Raw genomic sequence first — 20,858 nt, forward strand, 5'->3', positions numbered from 1 at the left:
GAAAAGGAAGGGTTTCTCCAAAAGCGTATCGTCTAGTAAGGGGCCAGACAGGGCCCCAGAGAAAGAAAAGCATTCTCACCCTCATCTCTGCAGCAGCTGGTGAGGAACCTCGGAGAGCACTGCAACCAAGAAGGGTCTGTCTCAACACCTTTGCTATTTACCTTTCACATGTTTACTTGTACACAAAGTGAGAAACGCCACACAGTCGACTATCTTGTCAAATATGCTCTAGTCAAATAGTGCTTCTTAGCATACATTCATGAGCTTATATAGGATTTTCAAAAAGACTTACACCATTCTGAATTAAAAACAGATCATTTTAATAAACGTATTTTCACTCCTGTTAATTCGACACTGATTTCTGTTATGCATGCACGGCCATTTAGTTTAACTCACTTCGCATTTGTTTTCCAACATGCAGCAACCTTCGATGAGACGGCTACGCTGAGCTGCTTATTCTTAAAGAGTACAATGTACCTTGTCCCCAAAGAATTTTATCAACCTTAATGTTTCCAAAGAGCCCTGTGAGGCTGCTCAGCACGGTGGCTTTTTACTGAAATTTCCTATTTGGAGGATGGCAAGACAGACTAGGATCTTCCCAAGTCCACTGGCTGCTTGCATTCACATCACAGCTTGGTTGGGAAAGCGGTAGAGACTGAATAATAAGTAGATCTCCTCCAAACACAGCTGGGTGAGAGAGCTTCATTTTTAGAAAGTAAAGCAAATCATGAAAACCTCCCTAATGGTGTGATTTGCTCCAGGGCTCTTTTGATACTTAAGAAGGGAAATATTAGTCCTTGTGCACAGTACTCTTATTTTCAGCTTTATGGAGTTTTCTTCTCCAGCCATCCTTCTACCGTGAGGCAATTTATTGTACTTGCGGCAGAATGGAAAGCATGAAGATGTCTTTCATAATCGAGGTGGTGATAGCCTTCTCATTTCCTGCCAAATGGATCAGACCACACTTTTAACCCTATAGAAAGAAACATGAATCAAAACAGGATTCGCCTTTCAACTTCCTCACTTCCTGCAACTGCAAACTGGCAAAACGACATCAGAATTGAGTTGTGGAATTTCCATGTAGTTTGAGACAGTGCGGGCAAGCTGCCGGGAGCCTGGGATGCTATGGCTGGGCAGCCATGACCTCCAGGAGAGACTTTTAAATGGCTCAGAAATTGCCCCACAACAGGAAGCGATGCATCTGGCCAAGTTAAAACATAAATAACAATATTACCAAAAGAAAAAACAACCCAAAAAACAAAATAAACAAACAAACATTGCCACAGATTATAAGAGTTTTGGTTAATCAATTGGAAGCTTCTCCTTCTCACCCAACTTGGACCATGTGAAAGTAACCATTCAGCCACAAAGGGAACTTTTGAGCTGCTGTAATAAAGCAGAATCTTGCATCAATTAGAATAGCTCGAGAGTAAGCAGGCTTTTCCCCAGGAGGGTAGGGTTTAACTAGGTGCTTGGTAAATCGGTCTGCAGAACCGAGTATCCTTCATACTCAATCGCACATTTGTGACATTTTTATGCCCATTTATCAAATGCACAAGAGGAATGGGCAAACGTGCAAAATGTACTCCGGGGTGAAAATGTTAAACTTCTGTGCAAGGAACAGGACAATCGCCAGCCAGCGTCCCCACTCCAAAGATTTCTTGTGCTGCAGGGCCAGCACACACACAGTTACAAATGAGATTCTGCTTTGATTTTTAAGTTTACCTGGTGGCTGCACATCTTCCTGAATAATCCCAGCTCGATTTACAGCTTGCTCTTTCTCTGAAAAACACAACAGAAAAATTGCTCTTTACAAAGGTGGGGGCTGGGCCGTGGTCGTGGAAATCTATTTACGTGGGACAATGACAGGGGATGATTCGGAAACAATACACGCGAGACACTAATACTCAGAGCTTTTAGGTTATGGAAGTTGGATCCAACAGAGCAGAAAGACTGGGCATTTTCAATAAAAGCAAAGAAAGCCGTACTTCAAAAGAAAAGCTCCCGACTAACATCTTTTCTCGGTGATCTCAGCATTTTGGAAAGGCAACAAAACAACAGAAAAAGAACAATTTTGAAAGAGCTGGTGGGCGTGATATTAGGAGGGAAAGGCTGCTGAATTGAAGGAACAAGCACAATTAACAAGAAAACGATGTAGTTTCTATGTCTCAAATGTGCTCCGCCGAAGGACTAGACCCAGAGCTAAATATGCTATGTTTTTGATAGGAAATAGAGCAGAAAATTAATCTTTGGGTGGGTGGCTTTGGTTTGGATAATTGAAGCTTCCCTAATTGATTGCAGGTGCTGTGCCAATTAGTAAGCGCGTTCCAGCTATAGCAGCTCAGCCCATCTCTTTGGAGATGTCCAACAGGCGAGGGCCAAGAGAAATTGGGCATTTTATGTCTGTGGGCTTCAAGCGCTCCGACACATCTTTCTAAGTGGTTTAGAATAAACCCAAGGTCTGTGAAAACAAAGACTTATTATTTCAAGTATCTTGACAAACAAATGGCGGCTTTTCAGCGGAAAGACTTGGAGCCAGAGGATGTTTACTACTAAATTATAGTAATTAAATGTTGTAATCAGACCTTTGTCTTAATCAGGCTGACAGTGTTTCTTGAAATCCACATTTAGTTCTTATTTAATATCAGGCCTTTCTCTTTATTCTGGCCTCTGGATTCTCATAAAGTTACAAGAAGCGTAAAGGTACAAGAAGCAGGGATTTGCTAAATCGAATATTCATAGAACCTGCTTCTCGAGTGATGTGATAGAAAGTCAATCCCAAGTGACCTACCTGATAGTTTTATCAATGCTAAGTTTTGCTTTGGCAAATAAAACACTGGACAACAGGGATTATGTGAATCTCGGTATCTAACTCTACGACAGGCAGTGGGAAGACACAGCATAATGAAGCCCATTACAGACAAGGGCCCGGTGGTTTCCCCGGGCCTCTCTGAGAAGCAGCAGGTAGGCGATAACCAACACCCTCCGGACCAAGATATGCCAAAAGGTTTCTTCCATCTAGAGTGGATAATGGAGCCTCTCAGGTGTCGGATTTTCTAAAATGACTCCAACACAAAGGGTGATCTCATTTCCTAAGCCATTAAATTCCTGGAGGATTGAGCCCTACCATACTGCCAACGTGTAAGGTCTCGATGTACGGATGTGTCTCAAACATGCTCTTAGAAAATGCCAACCAGTGAAAGACTACACTGCCATCGATTGTGCCAGGAATAAACATAGATACGATGTTCCGCACCTAAAAGGTCCACTTGCCAGTATTATGGAAGAGGTGGGGTTTTCTTATTTAAGATTTTATTTATTTGAGAGAGAGAGAGAGCATGCACGTGTACATGGGGGTGGGGGCAGAGGGTGAAGGGTATGTAGACTCCACACTGAGTGAGGAGCCCAATATAGGACTCGATCCCACCACCCTGAGATCATGACCTGAGCCTAAATCAAGAGTCAGATGCTTAACCGACTGAGCCACCCAGGTGACCCTGGGAAGAGGTGGGTTTTAAAAAAATAATAATAAATTGCCAGAAAGCTTTCTAAGCCATAAATTTAAGAAAATCTGACAGCCTGGTGTATTGCACACATTCTCCAAGAGGCGGGTACTACAAAGCTGGAGACACTGGCAGGCTGCCAAGCACCAAAGGAAGTTGACTTCTGATAGCAAGGACAGAATGTCTAATTGTATCCTAACCTCTCACAATGCAATGGAGAACCAAGTGAAGAGAAAGGAATCCCTGTCTTCACACTTTCTTGCTAATTGCTAATGAGGTTGGAGAGAGGCTAAGGCTTTATTTAAAATAGACCATAATCTCTTTCTAATCCTTGTCCTTATGCAACCACCTCGGTTTTTTTGGCTTGGACAGGCAATTTAAACCGATTTGCTGAACTAGTTCCTACCAAGTGATAACCGGTATTAGCATCCTATCTACATCCCCTGGTTCTTTAATCCATTAATGTTTTATAAATACTCTAAAGCCCAAGCAGTCTTATATAAATTCATGACATGACACAAAGACACTTTAAAATTTGTGAATGTGGAATTTGCTAGAAGGAAAACAAACCGGTCCCTCGGGACTTAGTAGTACGTGCCTCTTGCTGAAGTTGACAGTAAGTTTCTATTTTGTTGTCATTAGAGAAACAGCAAGTGTCTATAAACCTCAGGAAAAGAGCATGCTGAAGTCAGGGGTTTAACCATGTGAACAAATCAGGATAAGCTAATTACTGACTTTTCAGTAGTGAGCATGTTTCTATCAGGAGTGGAATGATTAAGACGCAAATAGGCAACCCTGGGCCTGGAGCTTTGTGATGCTGGTTAGCAAAGTCCCCGCTCCGGCATCTCAGCAAGCCCGACTCTGCCCCCTGGTGCTACGGCAGGGGTGTGATTTGTGGTTTTAATTGAGGATCGTTATCTTCAGTCCAAGGGCCAAAGTATTATTATTAACACTGCTAATGCCTGTGAGCGGGCTGCTCCTCCTATTGTAGTGATTCCACATAATAATTTTTAAGTCTCTGAAAATGAAAACATAGCTTTATATTGAAAGTCCATGCTGTCAAACAGCTCTAACCGTGTGACTTGTTGCTTTGACATCCACAACTCCACAACAAAGGAAGACAGTGTTCCCCGGCGCCCGCTGACCACTGACTGGCTGGGCGTGCGCTGGTGGAGGGCCAGCAGCTGGAAACCGAAAAGCAGGTGCAGAAGGTCAGGGCCTCCAAGCCCTGCCCAGAGAGAAGACGGCCTCAGGACCCTCCCTGCCATCTCCTCTTAGCAACGGACAGTTAAAAATAAAAGCCCCTCGAAACCCGAAGTCCTTGGACAAATGGCAACATTTGAGTATGGACTGTGTGTGAGATAATAGCATTGTGTCAATATTAAGTTTCCTGGCCTGGATAACTGCATTGTGGTTACCTAAGAGACTGCCCTTGTTCTTCGGAAATACATATCGAAGTGTCTGGGAAGGAAAGCTCATAGGGTCCCGAGCTTACTCTCAAATGGCTCAGCAGAACAACAGAAATAATTATACGTATATGTAATTCTGCACTCACATGTGTATGTATGTATGTGTAGACCTGTAATACAGCATCCGTGGGGGGAAGCAAATGCGTCAAGATGCTAACTGGTAATCTAGGTGACATAAATATACAGGGATTTATCATACTATTCTTAGGTCTTTTCTGTTGGTTACGTTTTTTTTGTTTGTTTTTTTAATAACTAAAACACACAACTGCAAAACAAATTTTTAGGAAGTTCTTACACTTCCTTGTGATGTTCCGTGACAATTACCTAAAGGCATCTTTTTTCACACAGCAAATAAAATATTTAGAAGTTACTTTTCCAGTGCTCTCATCCTGCTGCTGTTGCCTGGATCCTTGCTCCATCTGACGGCGGGGTCATCTAGAACTGGTTGTGCACCAGTGCCCAGCTGAACCAGCAGTGGGAGGCATCAAACGGCCATAGTGACAAGTGTGAACCTGTGGTGGAGGGGGACCAGATGGCCACCGGAAGTACTGACTCCTCCCAACGCCATACACATTTTGTTTCTCCACCAGAGTCTGGTTGAACCCAGGGGGCTCTGTAATGCCGGTCAGAAAATAAGGCTGCAGGCTAGCCCTGCACTGCGCTGGAGTCTATGGGCGAAAGAAACAAAAAGCATGTTCTAGCACCTGGCATGTAATAGGGCAGATGCTCCTCCAAGGTAAGAAGTATCCTGGATCAAGTGATTTCTTGCAACCGGAATGACAGACTTCTAGCTGGGGGCAGGAGGTGCGGCAGTTAAGAGAATGCAATCGAGTGGTAGGAGGACACAGCTCTCTCCGCAGCAATTCTGGGCGACCTTTCCCTCTGCTACTGAACCCTCTCCGCTGTCTTAAAGGCACATGAAGCAGTGCATCATTAAGGAGCAGACAAGGTCAGGGAGTTAGGCTCTAGTGTCCACCCAGCAATTAATGTTCTCAGTGACTTTGGTTAAGTCACCTAAGTGAGGGGACTGAAGGGGCACGGGTTTTTGGGCAAAGCTCTTAGGATTTTATGCTTCTGCACATCTAATTAAAGTCAAAAAACAAGCAGGATCACAGAAAATGATCCTATTCTGTCTCATTTCACTGGCTGGCATAAGATGCATGTTATTTTTAAAAGGCCGTATTCGGGATCACTGTCTAGTTCTAGGACACACACAGCCAGATTAGGCTCTGAGCTACAGCAGCTGTAGTCTCCCCGAAACGCGGGCTCTTCCAGCAAACCGCGCCGTGCCAGCAGGATGAAAGCTAAAAAGCATCATCTGGGATTCCCTCCAGGAGCACAACAGAACCGTCCCCCCATACTTCTGGTTTGGGATCGCTGACCACCAGTGCCAGCGCCGTCTCCCCCAGTGCTCATTTCGGGACTGAAGTGTCATGTGTAGAACTGACCTTGTCATCCATGTAACACTTAGCGAGTGGAAGAGCTGAGGGTCACAGTGCATGTCAACATGAAACCCAACAAAGCAGACTTGCCACAGCAGCCTGCCTGCTTTTAAAGCATGGAAGATCTCTTTGACCTCACTTTATCTAAGCAGCCTTGTTCTTTCCTGCTGCCTTGAGGCTTGTTCCAGCAGAGACCCGGGAACCCAGCTGTCCCTGCACTCCCCATGCCGAGGCTGGCCCAGCTGACACTCAGGCCCTACGTGGGAATGTGGGCTCCTCCCTTGCCAGCCACTGGCCCCCTTCCCAAGGACTGGATGTCTGGCCTACGTTGCCCTGCACTTTCAACAGCTGTGGCCTTCTCCTCAGTCTGTCCAGAGTCCTGGGGAAGACAAACATGTGGAGGATGGTGGGGAGAGGAAGATCCAACAAGAAAGGTTAAAGATGGAGTGGCTGAAAGGCAGGAGCAAAAGAGCAAAGGGAAGATGACTGGCACCGGGTGGTCACAGAAGTTCAGGGAAGACGGTGCTTCCAGAAGGGAGAGTGAGTCTGGCTGGGGGTTGTGCCTCTCACAGATGACTGCACTTCCTGTGTTACAGACAGAACAGAAGTCCTCACCAACAACTTCCCCACACTGAACCTAGATATAGCTGCATCCACACCTGCCCTTCCTCCTGAGCCTGTGGGAGAGGTGTCCTGACTTTGGTCCAAGGCTTTCCTCCAACTGATCTCGAGATCCCCTATCACCTGTCGCTCTGTGAATTATCTTCACCTTTCTTTGTCCAGAGACCTTTTGGCTGTCCCACCTCTCCCTAAAAAACAAAACAAACAAACAAAAAAACCCTCTCCCGAGACCCCCTGACCTGCTGCAAATATATTCCGTCATTCTCTCCATACAGTCAAATACCTTGAAATAGCCAATTCAGGGGACAGCTGCCGGCTCTCTGCCCACCACCAAACCACTAAGGTGTTCTTAACAAGATAACTATGACCCTCACCTTGTTTTCATAAATCTACTGAGTATTTTTTTAACTTAAATTCAATTAGCCAACATAAAGTACATACGTACTTTATAAATACGCTACGTAAAGTACATACGTACTTTATGAATACTTTATGGAATATGCCACGTAGTCCGTAGCCCATCAGATGTAGCACGCAATGATTTACCCGCTGCGCGGGACACTCAGCGCTCATCACATCACATGCCCTCCTTAACGCCCATCGCTGAATACTTTCACTTCTTATCTTTTGCCTCATAGAAGCCCAGCCCTGCTGGCCATACCCCTTTGCACCCAGAGTTGTCTTTATGGGACGTGTGACTGTAGCCTCTGCTGGTTTTAATCCTCTTGCTCCAGCCACTCCTCCTCCATCTCCTTTGACAGCTGCCTCTCTGAGCACTTGCTCTTCCAACACCGTGTTCACCAGTGGTCTGTCCTAGGCCAGCTTGTCTCGCGCGGTCTCTGAGTGCTGTCTGGGAGCCCTCACCTCCCATGGCTCTGCCTCCCGTCCCATGCTGATCCAGCACCCCATCTCTAGCTCTAGCTCAGGCCCAGTGCCTCAGCTCCAGACTGGAATATTCCATAGCCCATCAGAAATCTCCAGGAGCATATCCAGATACCTAAAACACATGTGTCCAAAGTTGAACTGGTTCATCCTCCTCACTCCCAAAACCAGTTCCTTCTTGTGTTGCTTAGTTAATGACCAGCGCGCCACCATCTCCTCCGCTGCTGGAACCTGGAGGCTGTCACTCTCCCTTGTCTCCTCCCTCACCCTGTAGCGTTACTTCTTAAATATAGCTCCCCTCCTCCAGTCCCATGACCACCACTGGTTCAGGCTAGTCACCTCTCCGTACTCTCCTGTGACCACAGCAAGTACAGCCTCCTTCTATCTGGAATTCTTGTTCCCAGCCTTGACCCTGGGTGAGACTGAATCCGGTCGCCTCACTCTCCCGATTAAAATACTTCCATGAGCCTCCACTGGCTAGACGCTGGGGACAGCAGAGGGCTGTGGGAGTATTTTAATCAAGCCAGCAGGATGATCAAATTCAAAGAACAAATGGCATGACAGCAGACGTTTCAACAGACACGGAGAATTGGGAGTTCTGGACATATTCTGACAAACGAGGATGAACTCCACCAGTTACAGACGCTCAAGAAAGAAATATCAGATGCATCTCAGAATGAAGAAAACGGACACTGGGAAGCAGTGAGAAGTAGGGTTTGCTGAGTAAAGAATAGGGGCAAAGAGGAACAATCAGTGACTATAAAACCCTGATGGTACTGACTGGAGAGGAATAAACACCGGGAGTGCTGTGCGGTCCAAGGACCAAGGCATTCTCCTCAGGTCTTTGTATAGGAGGATAAGGATACTGACTAACTTTAAGCAGTAATCACAAAATAATCAAAAAAGAATGTAAAACTTAAAAAAAAAAAAAAAACAGAGGAGGTAAAAAGTAGAGAAACCGTGAAGGCAGAAATGGAGAGAAAAGAAGGAGTTGTAGATATAGAAGGATAAATAGAAAACACAGAACAAGACAGGGCAAATAAATCTATCAGTAAACATATATGAAAATTAGCTCAATCCAGCAGTTGAAAGAAATGACCAGATTGGATTAAAAAATCCAAGTTAGGCTGGTTATGAGATTTAAGGACAGATGCCAAGCGCTGCCTGGGTGACTCAGGCAGTTAAGCATCTGACTCTTGATTTCGACTCAGGTCATGATCTGCGGGTTGAGATCGAGCCCTACATTGGACTCCCCACTCTGGTGGGGGTGGGGGGAGTCTGCTTGTCTCCCTCTCCCTCTGCCCCTCCCCCTGCTGTCTTTCAAATAAAAAAATCTTTAAATAAATAGATAAATAGATAAATGAATGAATGAATGAAGAAAGAAAGAAAGAAAGAAAGAAAGAAAGAAAGAAAGAAAGAGAAAGAAAGAAAGAAAGAAAGAAAGAAAGAAAGAAAGAAAGAAAGAAAGACAGACAGACAGACAGGCACAAATATAAGAAATATACCAGGAAAGTCTAACCAAAACAATGCTGGTAATTCTAATATTGATATGATAGACCTGGAGAGGAACAGGAGGGATAAAGAGGACCCTTTATACAATGATAATTGGAAAAAAGTCTCCAGAACATTCTCTATCGTGTGCACCTAATAATATGGCCTGAGGATACCTAAGTAACAGAATTAAGAAGCTTGGTCTGGAATCGGTGCACACAGAACTCTGTACCCAACAATGAGATATACCCACTTCAAGCACAGAAGGAACACTTCCATAATTGACCTGTATTAAGCCCACAGAGCAAATCCTGACCAATATCAAGGAATCAAAATCATATAGTCCTCATTCTTTAACCACAAATGCAAGTAAAGTAGAAATTGGCAACAAAAGAGCAACCAGAGAAAATTAGCAACTGTGACTGCTGGGTAGGGAATCAGGATTTGGGCTTGGCAGAAGCAGGGAGACCAGCTCAGAGTCTAAGGAGCGGGTGAAGGAAATGGGTTGGATGACGGTGGGGACAGTGAGACGGACAGAAGCGCTCTGACCATCTTGTACAGTCACGTATACCCGACACCTAACGCAGTACCAGGTACACAGCCGTTGCTAAAATCCAGGTTATAAAAAATGCAAAGACTAGTCCAAGGTGCTGAAATGAATTGCAGCTCCATCCTCCCTACAGACAGGCCAGGCTTCCATGGCCCGGTCACCAATGCCTCACCTGCCTGGACCCCAGGTTAGTGACAGGTCAGCCAGCCGGGCTTAAATCTCCTTACATCCTTGCCTTATAGCTCCTCTTTTTTTTTTTTTTTTAAGATTTTATTTATTTGACAGAGAGAGAGAGTGTGTGTTCACGCATACAAACACACAAGCAGGGGGAGCGGCAGGCAGAGAGAGGGAGAAGCTTGGAGCCCCATGTGGGGCTCAATCCCAGGACCCCAGGACCCCAGCCCAAGCCAAAGGTAGATCCTCAACCCACTAAGCCACCCAGGTGCCCTGGTTCCTTATTTTTTTAAACATTTTTAGGGGATGCCTAATATAAAACTATACTAGATGTTTCCATACCTGTGATCTCATTTAATACACCCAACACCTATAGATTAAGGCCTGCAAAGTCCACTGCTACAGATGAAGAAACAGACTGGGCTCAGGCAGGTTACGTAACTCACCTTAAGACCCTTATCTTGCAAGGGATTTAGACCCTCACCTGCCCTGCTTCCCTTCTCACCGCCTCAGAAACCAAATGGTGCCCTCGTGTAGTGAAAGAGCACATTGGTTCCAATCCCAGGTCTGACCCATCTGCTGTGGGTCCTTGTACAAGTCACTTAACTGTCCCAGACCTCAGTGTGTCCACGTATAAAATGTGGGTGATGATCACACAGCAGCTACAACAAATGGTTATGAAAACTATGTGGGTTAATATATATATGAGGTGCTGGGAAGAGAGGCAGACATAAACTCTCAAAAAACACTAGCTGTTTAGTATTTACCTGTTGAAAGAATCAGCTATGAGTCTCAAATAAGAGTCGGCCAATTAACTAAAACTGAGCCAGAAAGGTGGGCAGGCATAGACTGACTGCTCTCGAGTTAAAATGCAGACATTTTAGGCACACTCAGTAAACATGCACCTAAAAGCCCTGATTTTGTCTCAAGCAACTCAGACAACCACAGATTCTAGGGTATCCCTATGAGACTATTGTCAGAGGGATCCCTGGGTGGCTCAGCGGTTTAGCACCTGCCTTCGGCCCAGGGCATGATCCTGGGGTCCCGGGATCGAGTCCTGCATCAGGGTCCCTGCCTGCATGGAGCCTGCTTCTCCCTCTGCCTGTGTCTCTGCCGTTCTCTCTGTGTCTCTCATGAATAAATAAATATTTGAAAAAAAAGTTAAAAAAAAAAAAAAGACTTGCCAGGACGCGTGGCACAAGTCCACGCCTTCATCATCTGATCTAGCATGTCTCAAGCTTGGTACCATGCACACCTGGGCTGGGTAATCTAGGTCATGGGGGGCTCCCCTGTGCGCTGCGGAGGTTTAGCAGCATCCCTGGCCTCTCTCCACTGGATGCCAGTAGCACACTCACACTACCCCACTCCACCCCCAGCTGTGACAAGCAAAAATGTCTCCAGATGGAACCAAATGTCCCCTGGGGGACAAAAGCATCCCCAGCTGAGAGGCACTGCGTTTGTCTTCCTGGCAGACACCTTTCCAGTGGGATCTGGAGCAGAGCCCCTTGTCCCAAGTTCAATCCTAGATGCCCTAGTAAGAAAACAGCCTGGGGCAGGATCGGGTCAGGATGACGGAACCAGACCACGCGGGGCTTCAAGCGCCCCCCCGTTTATCCTCAGGCACACGGGTAGGTGGACGCAGGCTGGGAGGCAGCATGCAGAGGCCACCTCGGTCCTGGGTGATGAAAGAAGCTCCAGGGCAATGCGGGTGTGTGCTTAAAATGCTCTGCCTCCAGAAACCAAATGTAGCATTTGTAACGGGCAGAGCATTTACACAGAGCTGCTGCCTTCACATCGCCAAGCTCTCAGCCTCTGCTAATGGTCTCCAGGGGCAGGGCTGGCCCTCTTCCATCTTCAAGATGATTCAGGTTTCCTGGAGAACAAAATGAGCCTCTAATGCCTAATATTTTCTCTCTGACAGATGGTTTCAGATGTATCAAAGTGCTAATCCTCGCTGAGGTATAGGTCTCCAGGAAGGAGAGTTTGGCTTTTAGGATGATAGAACTTGAATGATTAAGGAGGAAAATTACTCCCGGGGTATTGGGCATTGTCATGTGAGCAACCCGCTTTTAAAATGAAGGAAGACAGCAGGAGCTGAAAAAAAGATGTGGGGAAAAACTCAAAACACCCAGGTTTAACAGTGTAGGTCTGAAACATTTCCACTCAAAGCTGTCCCTGGGAGTGGCAACGAAGGGCCGTAAAGACACCTTCAGGCTCAGGATGATCAGGGCTCCATCTGCCTCCCTCCAGTATCACCAGCCCCGCCTTCCGGGGAGGGAAGACCTGCCTCGCAGCTCACTGGCTGTGCGACCTTGGGCCTGTCGCACGACCTCTCGGAGCCTCAGTGTTCCCGCCTGTCAAATGGGCATGACGACGACCTCAAAGCGACGCCGTGGGCGTCAGAAGTGGCAACGCTTGGGGCTCCTGCCTCGGGCTGTGGGGGGGGGGGTGACCCCGCGGCAGGGCCTGCGGCTCTGCTCCCCGCCCCCCCCCACTCAGTGTGTGTGTCTTTCGTGAATAAATAAATACATCTTTAAAAAAAAAAGTGCCAACGCTCGTTTGGCTGGCACGTGAGCGTCCGGCCCCTGCTCCCCGAGAGCGCGGACAGGTAAGCGCTGCGGACCACGACGAGGCCACCTGGGAGTCTCCACGGAGGCCAAACGGGTCTCACGTTAGCGACGACCGGGCAAGTCAGGAGGGCGCCCGGGGGGAGGCGCGGGGTCTCGCGGCCGCTCGGCGCAGGGCTCGGCCCGGCCCGCCTGCCCCCCGCGCCCAGCTCCTCACCGCCCCGAGCCGGGCGCCCCGAGGCCGGGCCCCCGCGGGGTCACAGGGCACTCACGGTACTCCTCCGGCAGCAGCAGGGGCCGGAAGTAGATGGGGTAGAAGGCGGCGCCCAGCAGGGAGATGAAGCCGCCGAAGATGAGCGCCGTGCGCAGGTTCGGGGACATGGCGCTGGGCCCGGGCTGCCCGCACCCCGCGAGACCCCGCGAGACCCCGCGCGCCGGGCCGTGACCCCGCTCGGAAGAGGCGGAGCGGCTTTCGCTTCCGGGCCTTGGGGGCGGGGCCAGGGCACGGGGGCGGGGCCTGCGGGTGGGCCGGCTCGGGGCGGGGCCTGCGTGGTGGGCGGGTCGGGGGCGGGGCCTGCAGAGTGGGAGGGACGGGCCCGTCGGGGTGGGCGGAGCCTGGGGTGGGACCTGCGGGTGGGCGGGGCCGGAGGCGGGGCCTACAGCGTGGACGGGGCGGGGCCTGTGGGTGGGCGGGGCCTCGGAGCGGCGGCCGCGGTGCTGGGGGCTGGGCCGGCCGAGAGGGACTCTTGCTCCCCTGGGCGGTGCACACCCTGTTCCAACCCCCGCCCTGCCCGCGGCCCGGCCCCCCCTCCGCTGCTCCCCCCGCCATTCTCCGGACCTCTTGGGTCACCCTTTCCCCTCGACCAGCCGCGCTTTCCCCTTCTCCCCACCCTTATCTGATTTCGGTGACTTTCCGCCCCGAGCTGCGTGCTGTCCGCGGCTCGCTGATTCAGTCCCCCCGGCTGTGGGCCCATTTTACAGGTGAGGGAAGCGCGGCTTCACGAGTGACCGCGCCTCCTGGAGGGCTGCTGGAGGGGGTGAGGGGCCCGGGGCCGCGCGCCCGCCCCGGATGGCCTGCAGGGGGCGTCTAACCCGAGCACCGGGACTACGGGATCAGGACTAGGGGGGAGGAGTCTCGTGTCAACGTCGGGACGGCAAGTAGATCCGTCCTGCCTCCGCCTGCCCGCTCCGTTCCCTCTGCTGCACGTCTGGGTTGCGAATGAGGATGGGGAAGGAGTCGGATCCGGGCAAGGCGGGGAGCCCGCGGCCAGTCCCAGTGATGGGACCTTGGGGCTGTGCCTTACTGCCTGGGGTGGGGCCGCTGAGGTTGGACGTGCTCCTCCCCTTCCTAGGGTCGCCGTCCTCCGTCCTTCCTGGGGGTAGGCGGCGCTGTGGGGGCAGGCGAGGTGCCCAGGGGTACGGAGCGGCGGAGATCAAGGTTTCTTGGGCCTTCACTCAACCCTTTATGAATAAGGATGCTACCAGCGGCCCGGGCCGGGAGCAAGAGGCTAGTCATCCGGACCCCGGCGGTATTATTTAGTCTGCAGAGACGTACGGTCTTTCAGCACAGGTGTCCTCTCCGTGGAGCGTTGTCGCGGAGCCAAGCTACCGTCTGCCTCCGAGGTTCCGCGAGCAGATAAATCAGGTGTTGGATCCGTCGGCAGATTTATGGACCCTCTGCCGTACCCCAAACACCAGGCAAAGTGCTCCGAGGGACGCAAAGATGAATAAGCCGTGACCCTTTGCTCCCCGGGATCCTGCCACGTGGATAGAGACAGGACAGATACAGAAAAAGATGACTGAGGAGGCGGCGCAGCTTGTTGCGGATGAGTGATAGGGTCCTGCGGCCGCGGGACTTCCAGGAGGAAGACAGATGACTACAGGGGTTGGCAGCAGCTCCTCGGGGCTTGCGGGGGCTTGTTAGGGTGAGAACAGAGGACTCCTCCAGCAGAGAGGGGAGCTGGGATGCATATGCTTTGTGTCCCGTGATATAAAACCCCAGGTGAGCGCGCCTTTGTCATGTTAGCAACCGGGAGGCCACTTGTCTTCCTGTTAATAGCACCCGAGCATCTTGGCAAACCACTCCTCTCCCATTCAGTCGAGGAGGTAAACTGGGCTTCTCCTCTGCCCCACCCCCACCCCAATGATTTTTTTTTTTTTTTCCAGCTCTGAGAGGTCAGGGGATCGCCAAGAGTGACCAAGCTGCCACACCACAGGGATTGATTGGGACAGGGCCCAGGCCTGGTCGTCCAGCGAAGCCGCATCCTCCTGGCTGCATGACCTCACCCACGTTGAGCCAACCATAGTGTCTCCCAGCTGCTGGAAATCTGGATTTGAGCTTGAGGGGATCAGACGCTGGGGTCACTGGGCACCACCATATGGAGACTGAGCGTGAGGACAGTACAGCAGAAGCAAAGCCGAGAGATGGAGAGAAATCAGGTGCTGACATTACCTTTGAGCCCCTGGAGCGGGCTGTGCCTGGAAAAGGAGCTGCCCTTGGACTTCTCAGTGATAGGAGCCAATGAAGTTCCCTTTTCGCTGAAGCCAGTTTGACTTATTTTGTTTTGTTTTGTTGTTTGTTTGTTTTTGTTTACAACAGGAGTTCCAGATGAAGTCACCGCGAGTGGGATTTCGTTTCCTTGACAGATCCACGGGCTGCAAGTCAAGGATTACTCTATAGCTCAGGTCACTGAGATCCAGAAACTTCTCTTAGGGCCACACACCATTAGCTGAGCCAGGACCAGGGTTTAGTCTTCATTCCTAATCTGACAGGCTCCTCCCTGAGACCTGGCCGTCTCCATAAGCAAGCTTGGCAGGGTGGCTGCATGAGCCCTACACACAGGAGCCTCTGAAAGCCAGGCTAGAGACCGCCAGGATGACCTCCTGTCCGCAGTGCCTCCAAGGCACAGATGGATTAATGTGGGACAGATGAGCCACCCCCTCTCCAAGCAGCAAGTAACCGCAGGGCTTCTCTGTCCCCTGATGTTCATGTAAACGTTTTAGTCTGACCAGCGGCCAGGCCACAACCTATACAGACACACTCATCACCTTGCTAGCATCGTCACACCAAAAATTACTTACCTCTTGCTTGCCACTGAGTCCTAAGCAATACAGGTTCATCTCTTTGAACCCCAGGTTCTCCCCGTTTCTGAAGACCCCACTGACCTACAGATTCAATCGGCAGATCCTTATTGTGTGCCGACTCCAGCCAAGCACTGCACTAGTTGATTGGGAACACAAAAAGGAAGCATCAGCACTTGTGTATTTGACAAAGGTTTACTGAGCCAAGCACCGTGTGCCAGCCACATTTCAAAGGCTGGTGGATGCAGCCAGCAGCGAATTCACAAGAGAGTCTGTTGTCCTCGTGGCACCTATGGTGTGGTAGAGGGATATGACGAGGCAGTGGGTCGTAATTGCTTTTGGTCACTCAACCTTGCTGAATATTAGCTCCTGATTCCCCATTTGTGTAGGGAGAAGCTGGGGGCAGAGCAAGAATGACGAGCCCAGGAGCCACTAAATAGTAGAGTCAGGATTCAAATCCCATCCCGCTGACTCCAGAGACCTGCATTATCACCAGTGTATGCTGCCTCGCAAAGTCAGTGAGTTCATATTGTCTGAGTGTGGGTACAATTCCAACCACGTCCAATTGCTCCTTTTCTCCCAGAAATAAGAATTGTGAACGTGGGAACCCAGAGACAGGCAACACTACTGCGGTGAATTTCTTCGCACTGCTAATGTCCCGATGAGATGACCGCTTGTCTTCCACTTACCTGTAATCCCAGAGATTCTCTTCTTGCCCCTTGCAGTCTGATTCTCGGCTGTTCATTATATCCTGCAGGCCGCCCATATACGTCCAGTAAGCTCCCCTCCAGGCTCAGTTGGAGTCTGTTTCGGTTGCACACCAGCAGAAGACCTAACAGATACAGAAAGTCCACAATTACCTGCCACACGTAACAAAGACCAGGGGCTTGGGGCTTCCTAGCTGTGTGCAAGAGCCAAAGGAAATTTGGACCTAGGGGAAGGTATTTGTGCAAAGGGGGAGAGAGCTCCGGGTACAGGAGGAGACAGGCTGCAAGTCAAATATGTCAGCAGTCCTAGGGTGCATATTTTCATCTCAATCACTGAGGGAAAAAAAATTGGTTTGGGCTCCTATCTGGCACTTTCTCCTTCTTCCCTTGGATGTGAAGATTGCATGCTTGCAGGGAGCAGACCACCAGTGGTGTCTCACATGGGGTTCAGACAGACATCAAAGTTAATCCGCTCTCTGATCTAAGCAAAATGGTGATGAGGGTTTCTTGGGACAGCAGCTCCACTAATTGTGGCACCGCAGCCCGGCTGATGTATTTTTAGAATATTGTGGATTTTCACATAGTATCATTGCTTTCTGCAGGAAAACTGTCAGACTAGAAGCTGGGGGTTTGGAATACAGTGGTATCTAATGCAGGGTCCCCTGGACCTGAACTTTTAAGAATAAGAAAATAAGTAAACACTTTCCTTTTTTTATCAGGCGCTGTGACTCTCTGCCCACTCATCTGTATGAATGTTTCCAATTTCAATCATTTGTCAAGTTTTACTTCTTTGATCTGTTCTTCACATCCAAAAGATTCCCCCAGATATCTGTCTTGGCTTATGTCTTGCCACCCTACGCTCTTAGAGTTTTAACTAATATCTTTATGACTTTGTAGGGGCCAAGGGCAGGCTGCCCCAAGGTGAGCCACTTTGGCGTGAACATTATTTTGAATTAAAAGCAATGAGGGAAAAAATAAAAAATAAAAAATAAAAGCAATGAGGGGGGACGGGGCGGGGGCGGGGGGCTGCCTGGCTCAGTCCATGATGCAAATGACTCTTGATCTCTCAATTATGGGTTCCAGCCCCATGCTGGGTATAGAGATTGCTTAAAAATAAAACCTTAAAAATTTTTCTTAATAAAGCAATCAAAACCTAGCAGATTGAGGAAAAGTTTTTTTTTTTTTTTTTTTTCTCCTCCTCAACTGCCTGCCTGTACCAGGAAGAGCACTATTAACAGGGCTTCTTCTTTACCAAAGAAACTGATCTGCATAACAGGGCACCAAAGATCTCCTCTCACCTTTCTGCTAAGGGTCCTTCTCCCCTCGGTGTCATTGCAATCATGCCCCTCTCCTTAGCTCATGCGTGTCAGGTCACCTCACTGTCTTTGAGATTTCCCTGTCTGTGTGGATTCCCTGTAACTACCCTATTAAATTTGATTTTCTCTTGTTAATCTGTCTCATGTCAATTTGATTCTTAGTGCAGCCTTTGAGACTTGAAAGGCAGAGTAAATTCTTCCTCCCCAACAACTTCAGGAGCTAGGTGTCAAGACCAGCCTTTCTGTTGAACTCCAGCCTCCTGTGCCTGGGGAGCAACCTCAGGTTCTAGACCCACTTGCTTCTACTCTCTCCCCTTGACTCTCACTGCTGCTGGTTTGCTTAGAGGCATCATCAGCTCTCCCGTGCATGGCTTCCTAACTTGTCTGTAGGGTGCCATCCCCTTCCATCACTAAACTGTCCCGTTCGTGGAGTACCGAAAGATTCATGGAGCACCCAAAGTACTTCTGAAGACATAGATCTGGGACGCCTGGGTAGCTCAGTGGTTGAGCATCTGCCTTCAGCTCAGGGCATGATCCCAGGGTCCTGGGATCGAGTCCCACATAGGGCACTCTACAGGGAGCCTGCTTCTCCCTCTGCCTGTGTCTCTGTCTCTGTTTGTCTCTCATGAATAAATAAAATCTTTAAAAAAAAAAAAAAGACGTAGATCTGGTTAATCACTGCTCTTCTCAGAAGACTTCAGTGTCTCCCTAAAGTATGAATTACTCAGCCTACACCTCAGGGTTTTTTAAAAAAATATTATTTTTTAAATTTAAATTCAACATTTAACATAAAATATTTTTAAATTTAAATTCAATTAATTAACATACCTGAACTATTAGGTTCAGAGGTAGAGTTCAGTGATTAAGAGTCTCTTATGATTTGTCTCTCTCTCTCTGATTTCATCTTGTTTTATTTTTCCCTGACTTACCCTATGCTCCTCTGTTCTGCTTCTTAAATTCCACATATGAGTGAAATCATATGATAATTGTCTTTCTCTGACTTATTTCATTTGGCATAATACCCTCTAGTTCTATCCACATTGTTGCAAATGGCAAGGTTTCATTCTTTCTGGTGGCTGAGTAATATTCCATGATATATATATATGTATATATCATGTCTTCTTTATCCATTCATCTGTTGATGGACAGCTCAGCTTCTTCCATAGTTTGGCTGTTGTGGACATTGCTGCTATGAACAGAGGGGTGCGGGTGCCCCTCTGTTTCACTACATCTGTATCTATGGGGTAAATACCCAATAGTACAATTGCTAGGTCATAGGGTAGCTGTATTTTCAACTCTTTGAGGAACCTCCACACTGTTTTCCAGAGTGGCTGCACCAGCTTGCATTCCCACCAACAGTGTCAGAGGGTTCCCTTTTCTCCGCATCATTGCCAACACCTGTCATTTCCTGACTTGCTAATTTTAGCCATTCTGACTGGTGTGAGATGGTATCTCATTTTTTTCGTTTTGATTTGTATTTCCCTGATGGCGAGTGATATGGAGCATTTTTTCACGGGGCTGTTGGCCATTTGTATGTCTTTTTTGGAGAAATGTCTGTTCATGTCTTCTGCCGATTTCTTGATAGGATTATTTGTTCTTTGAGTGTTGAGTTTGGTAAGTTCTTTATAGATTTTGGATACTAGCCCTTTATTCTGATAAAACATTTACAAACATCTTCTCCCATTCTGTCGGTTGCCTTTGATTTTGTCGACTGTTTCCTGCCACATGGCCCGTTCTGATGAGAGACAAAATGATTACTCAGAGTCCGATATCTTGGAACAAAGAGAAGCCCAAGGGGGCTACACCATCAGACACCGCCAAGGAGGGCAGGTGCCGAGGTGAGGCCTCCAGTCCAGGTTGGCTCTCGGTATTATTGCCGTAGAATGTAAAGGATGTGGAAGTGAGGAAGGAAAAACAACTCAAGAAACCAATCACGTGAGGGGCAGCAGGGAACTGAATATGTGACAATCTGCATGGGTTTGAGGAGCATGAGCTAGGGGCTGCAGGAGATGGGACAACTGACCACAACAGGCCTGGCTATCTATCCACCATCATTGCTGTCTTCAGCATCTACTGAATTCAGTATGGATCGATGGCAGGAATAATTGGCTTTTGCCACACGTATAAAGCTATTGTCATTTATGCCTGTCTCTGTTCTTATTGTTTCTTTTACCTGCTGAAATCTTGCTCTCCCACACTTTCCTTCACTGTGCAGGAAGTTTTTTATTTTGAAGAAGTCCCAATAGTTCATTTTTGTTTTTGTTTCCCTTGCCTTTAGAGACGTGTCTAGCAAGAAGTTGCTGTGGCCAAGGTCACAGAAGTGGCTGCCTATGTTCTCCTCTAGGATTTTGATGGATTTCTGTCTCACATTTAGGTCTTTCATCCATTTTGAGTCTATTTCTGTGTATAGTGTAAGAAAATGGTCCAGTTTCATTTTTCTGCACGTGGCTGTCCAACTTTCCCAGCACAATTTGTTGAAGAGACTGTCTTTTTTCCACTGGATATTCTTTCCTGCTTTGTCAAAGATGAGTTGACCATAGAGTTGAGGGTCCATTTCTGGGTTCTCTATTCTGTTCCATTGGTCTATGTGTCTACTTTTGTGCCAGGACCATACTGTCTTGTAATATAGCTTGAAGTCAGGGAATTGTGATGACACGAGTCTTGGTTTTCTTTTTCAACAAAACTTTGGCTCTTTGGGATCTTTTCTGGTTCTACAAATTTTAGGGTTATTTGTTCCAGCTCTGTGAAAAATGCTGATGGTATTTTCATAGGGACTGCATTGAATGTGTAGATTGCTCTAGTTAGCATAAACATTTTAACAATATTTGTTCTTCCAATCCATGAGCATGGATTTTTTTCCCATTTCTTTGTGTCTTCCTCAATTTCTTTCATGAGTATTCTATAGTTTTCAAAGTACAGATCCCTTTCCTCTTTGGTTAGGTTTATTCTTAAGTGTCTTATGGGTTTTGGTACAATTCTAAATGGAATCGATTCCTTAATGTCTCTTTCTTCTGTCTCATTGTTAGTGTATAGAAATAAAATTGATTTTTGTGGA

At 48.1% G+C, this 20,858-nt stretch overlaps 1 protein-coding gene and 1 long non-coding RNA gene across 2 annotated transcripts; one reads left to right on the top strand and one right to left on the bottom strand.

Annotated features, from left to right (window-relative positions):
* Positions 1-296: 296 nt before the first annotated feature.
* Positions 297-13,157, bottom strand: SMIM20 (small integral membrane protein 20). The gene is given in 3 exon segments (NM_001145429.1): positions 297-973; positions 1,726-1,782; positions 12,972-13,157. Coding segments are annotated over 3 exon segments (204 nt in total). The 5' UTR covers positions 13,081-13,157; the 3' UTR covers positions 297-935.
* A 329-nt stretch (positions 13,158-13,486) lies between these two features.
* Positions 13,487-17,486, top strand: LOC102154191. The gene is made up of 3 exons (XR_005357355.1): positions 13,487-13,680; positions 14,866-15,138; positions 15,299-17,486. It is a non-coding gene; the product is annotated as an uncharacterized LOC102154191 (long non-coding RNA).
* Positions 17,487-20,858: the final 3,372 nt, after the last annotated feature.

This window comes from Canis lupus, chromosome 3, assembly GCF_011100685.1.
Source record: "Canis lupus familiaris isolate Mischka breed German Shepherd chromosome 3, alternate assembly UU_Cfam_GSD_1.0, whole genome shotgun sequence".
NCBI lineage: Eukaryota > Metazoa > Chordata > Mammalia > Carnivora > Canidae > Canis > Canis lupus.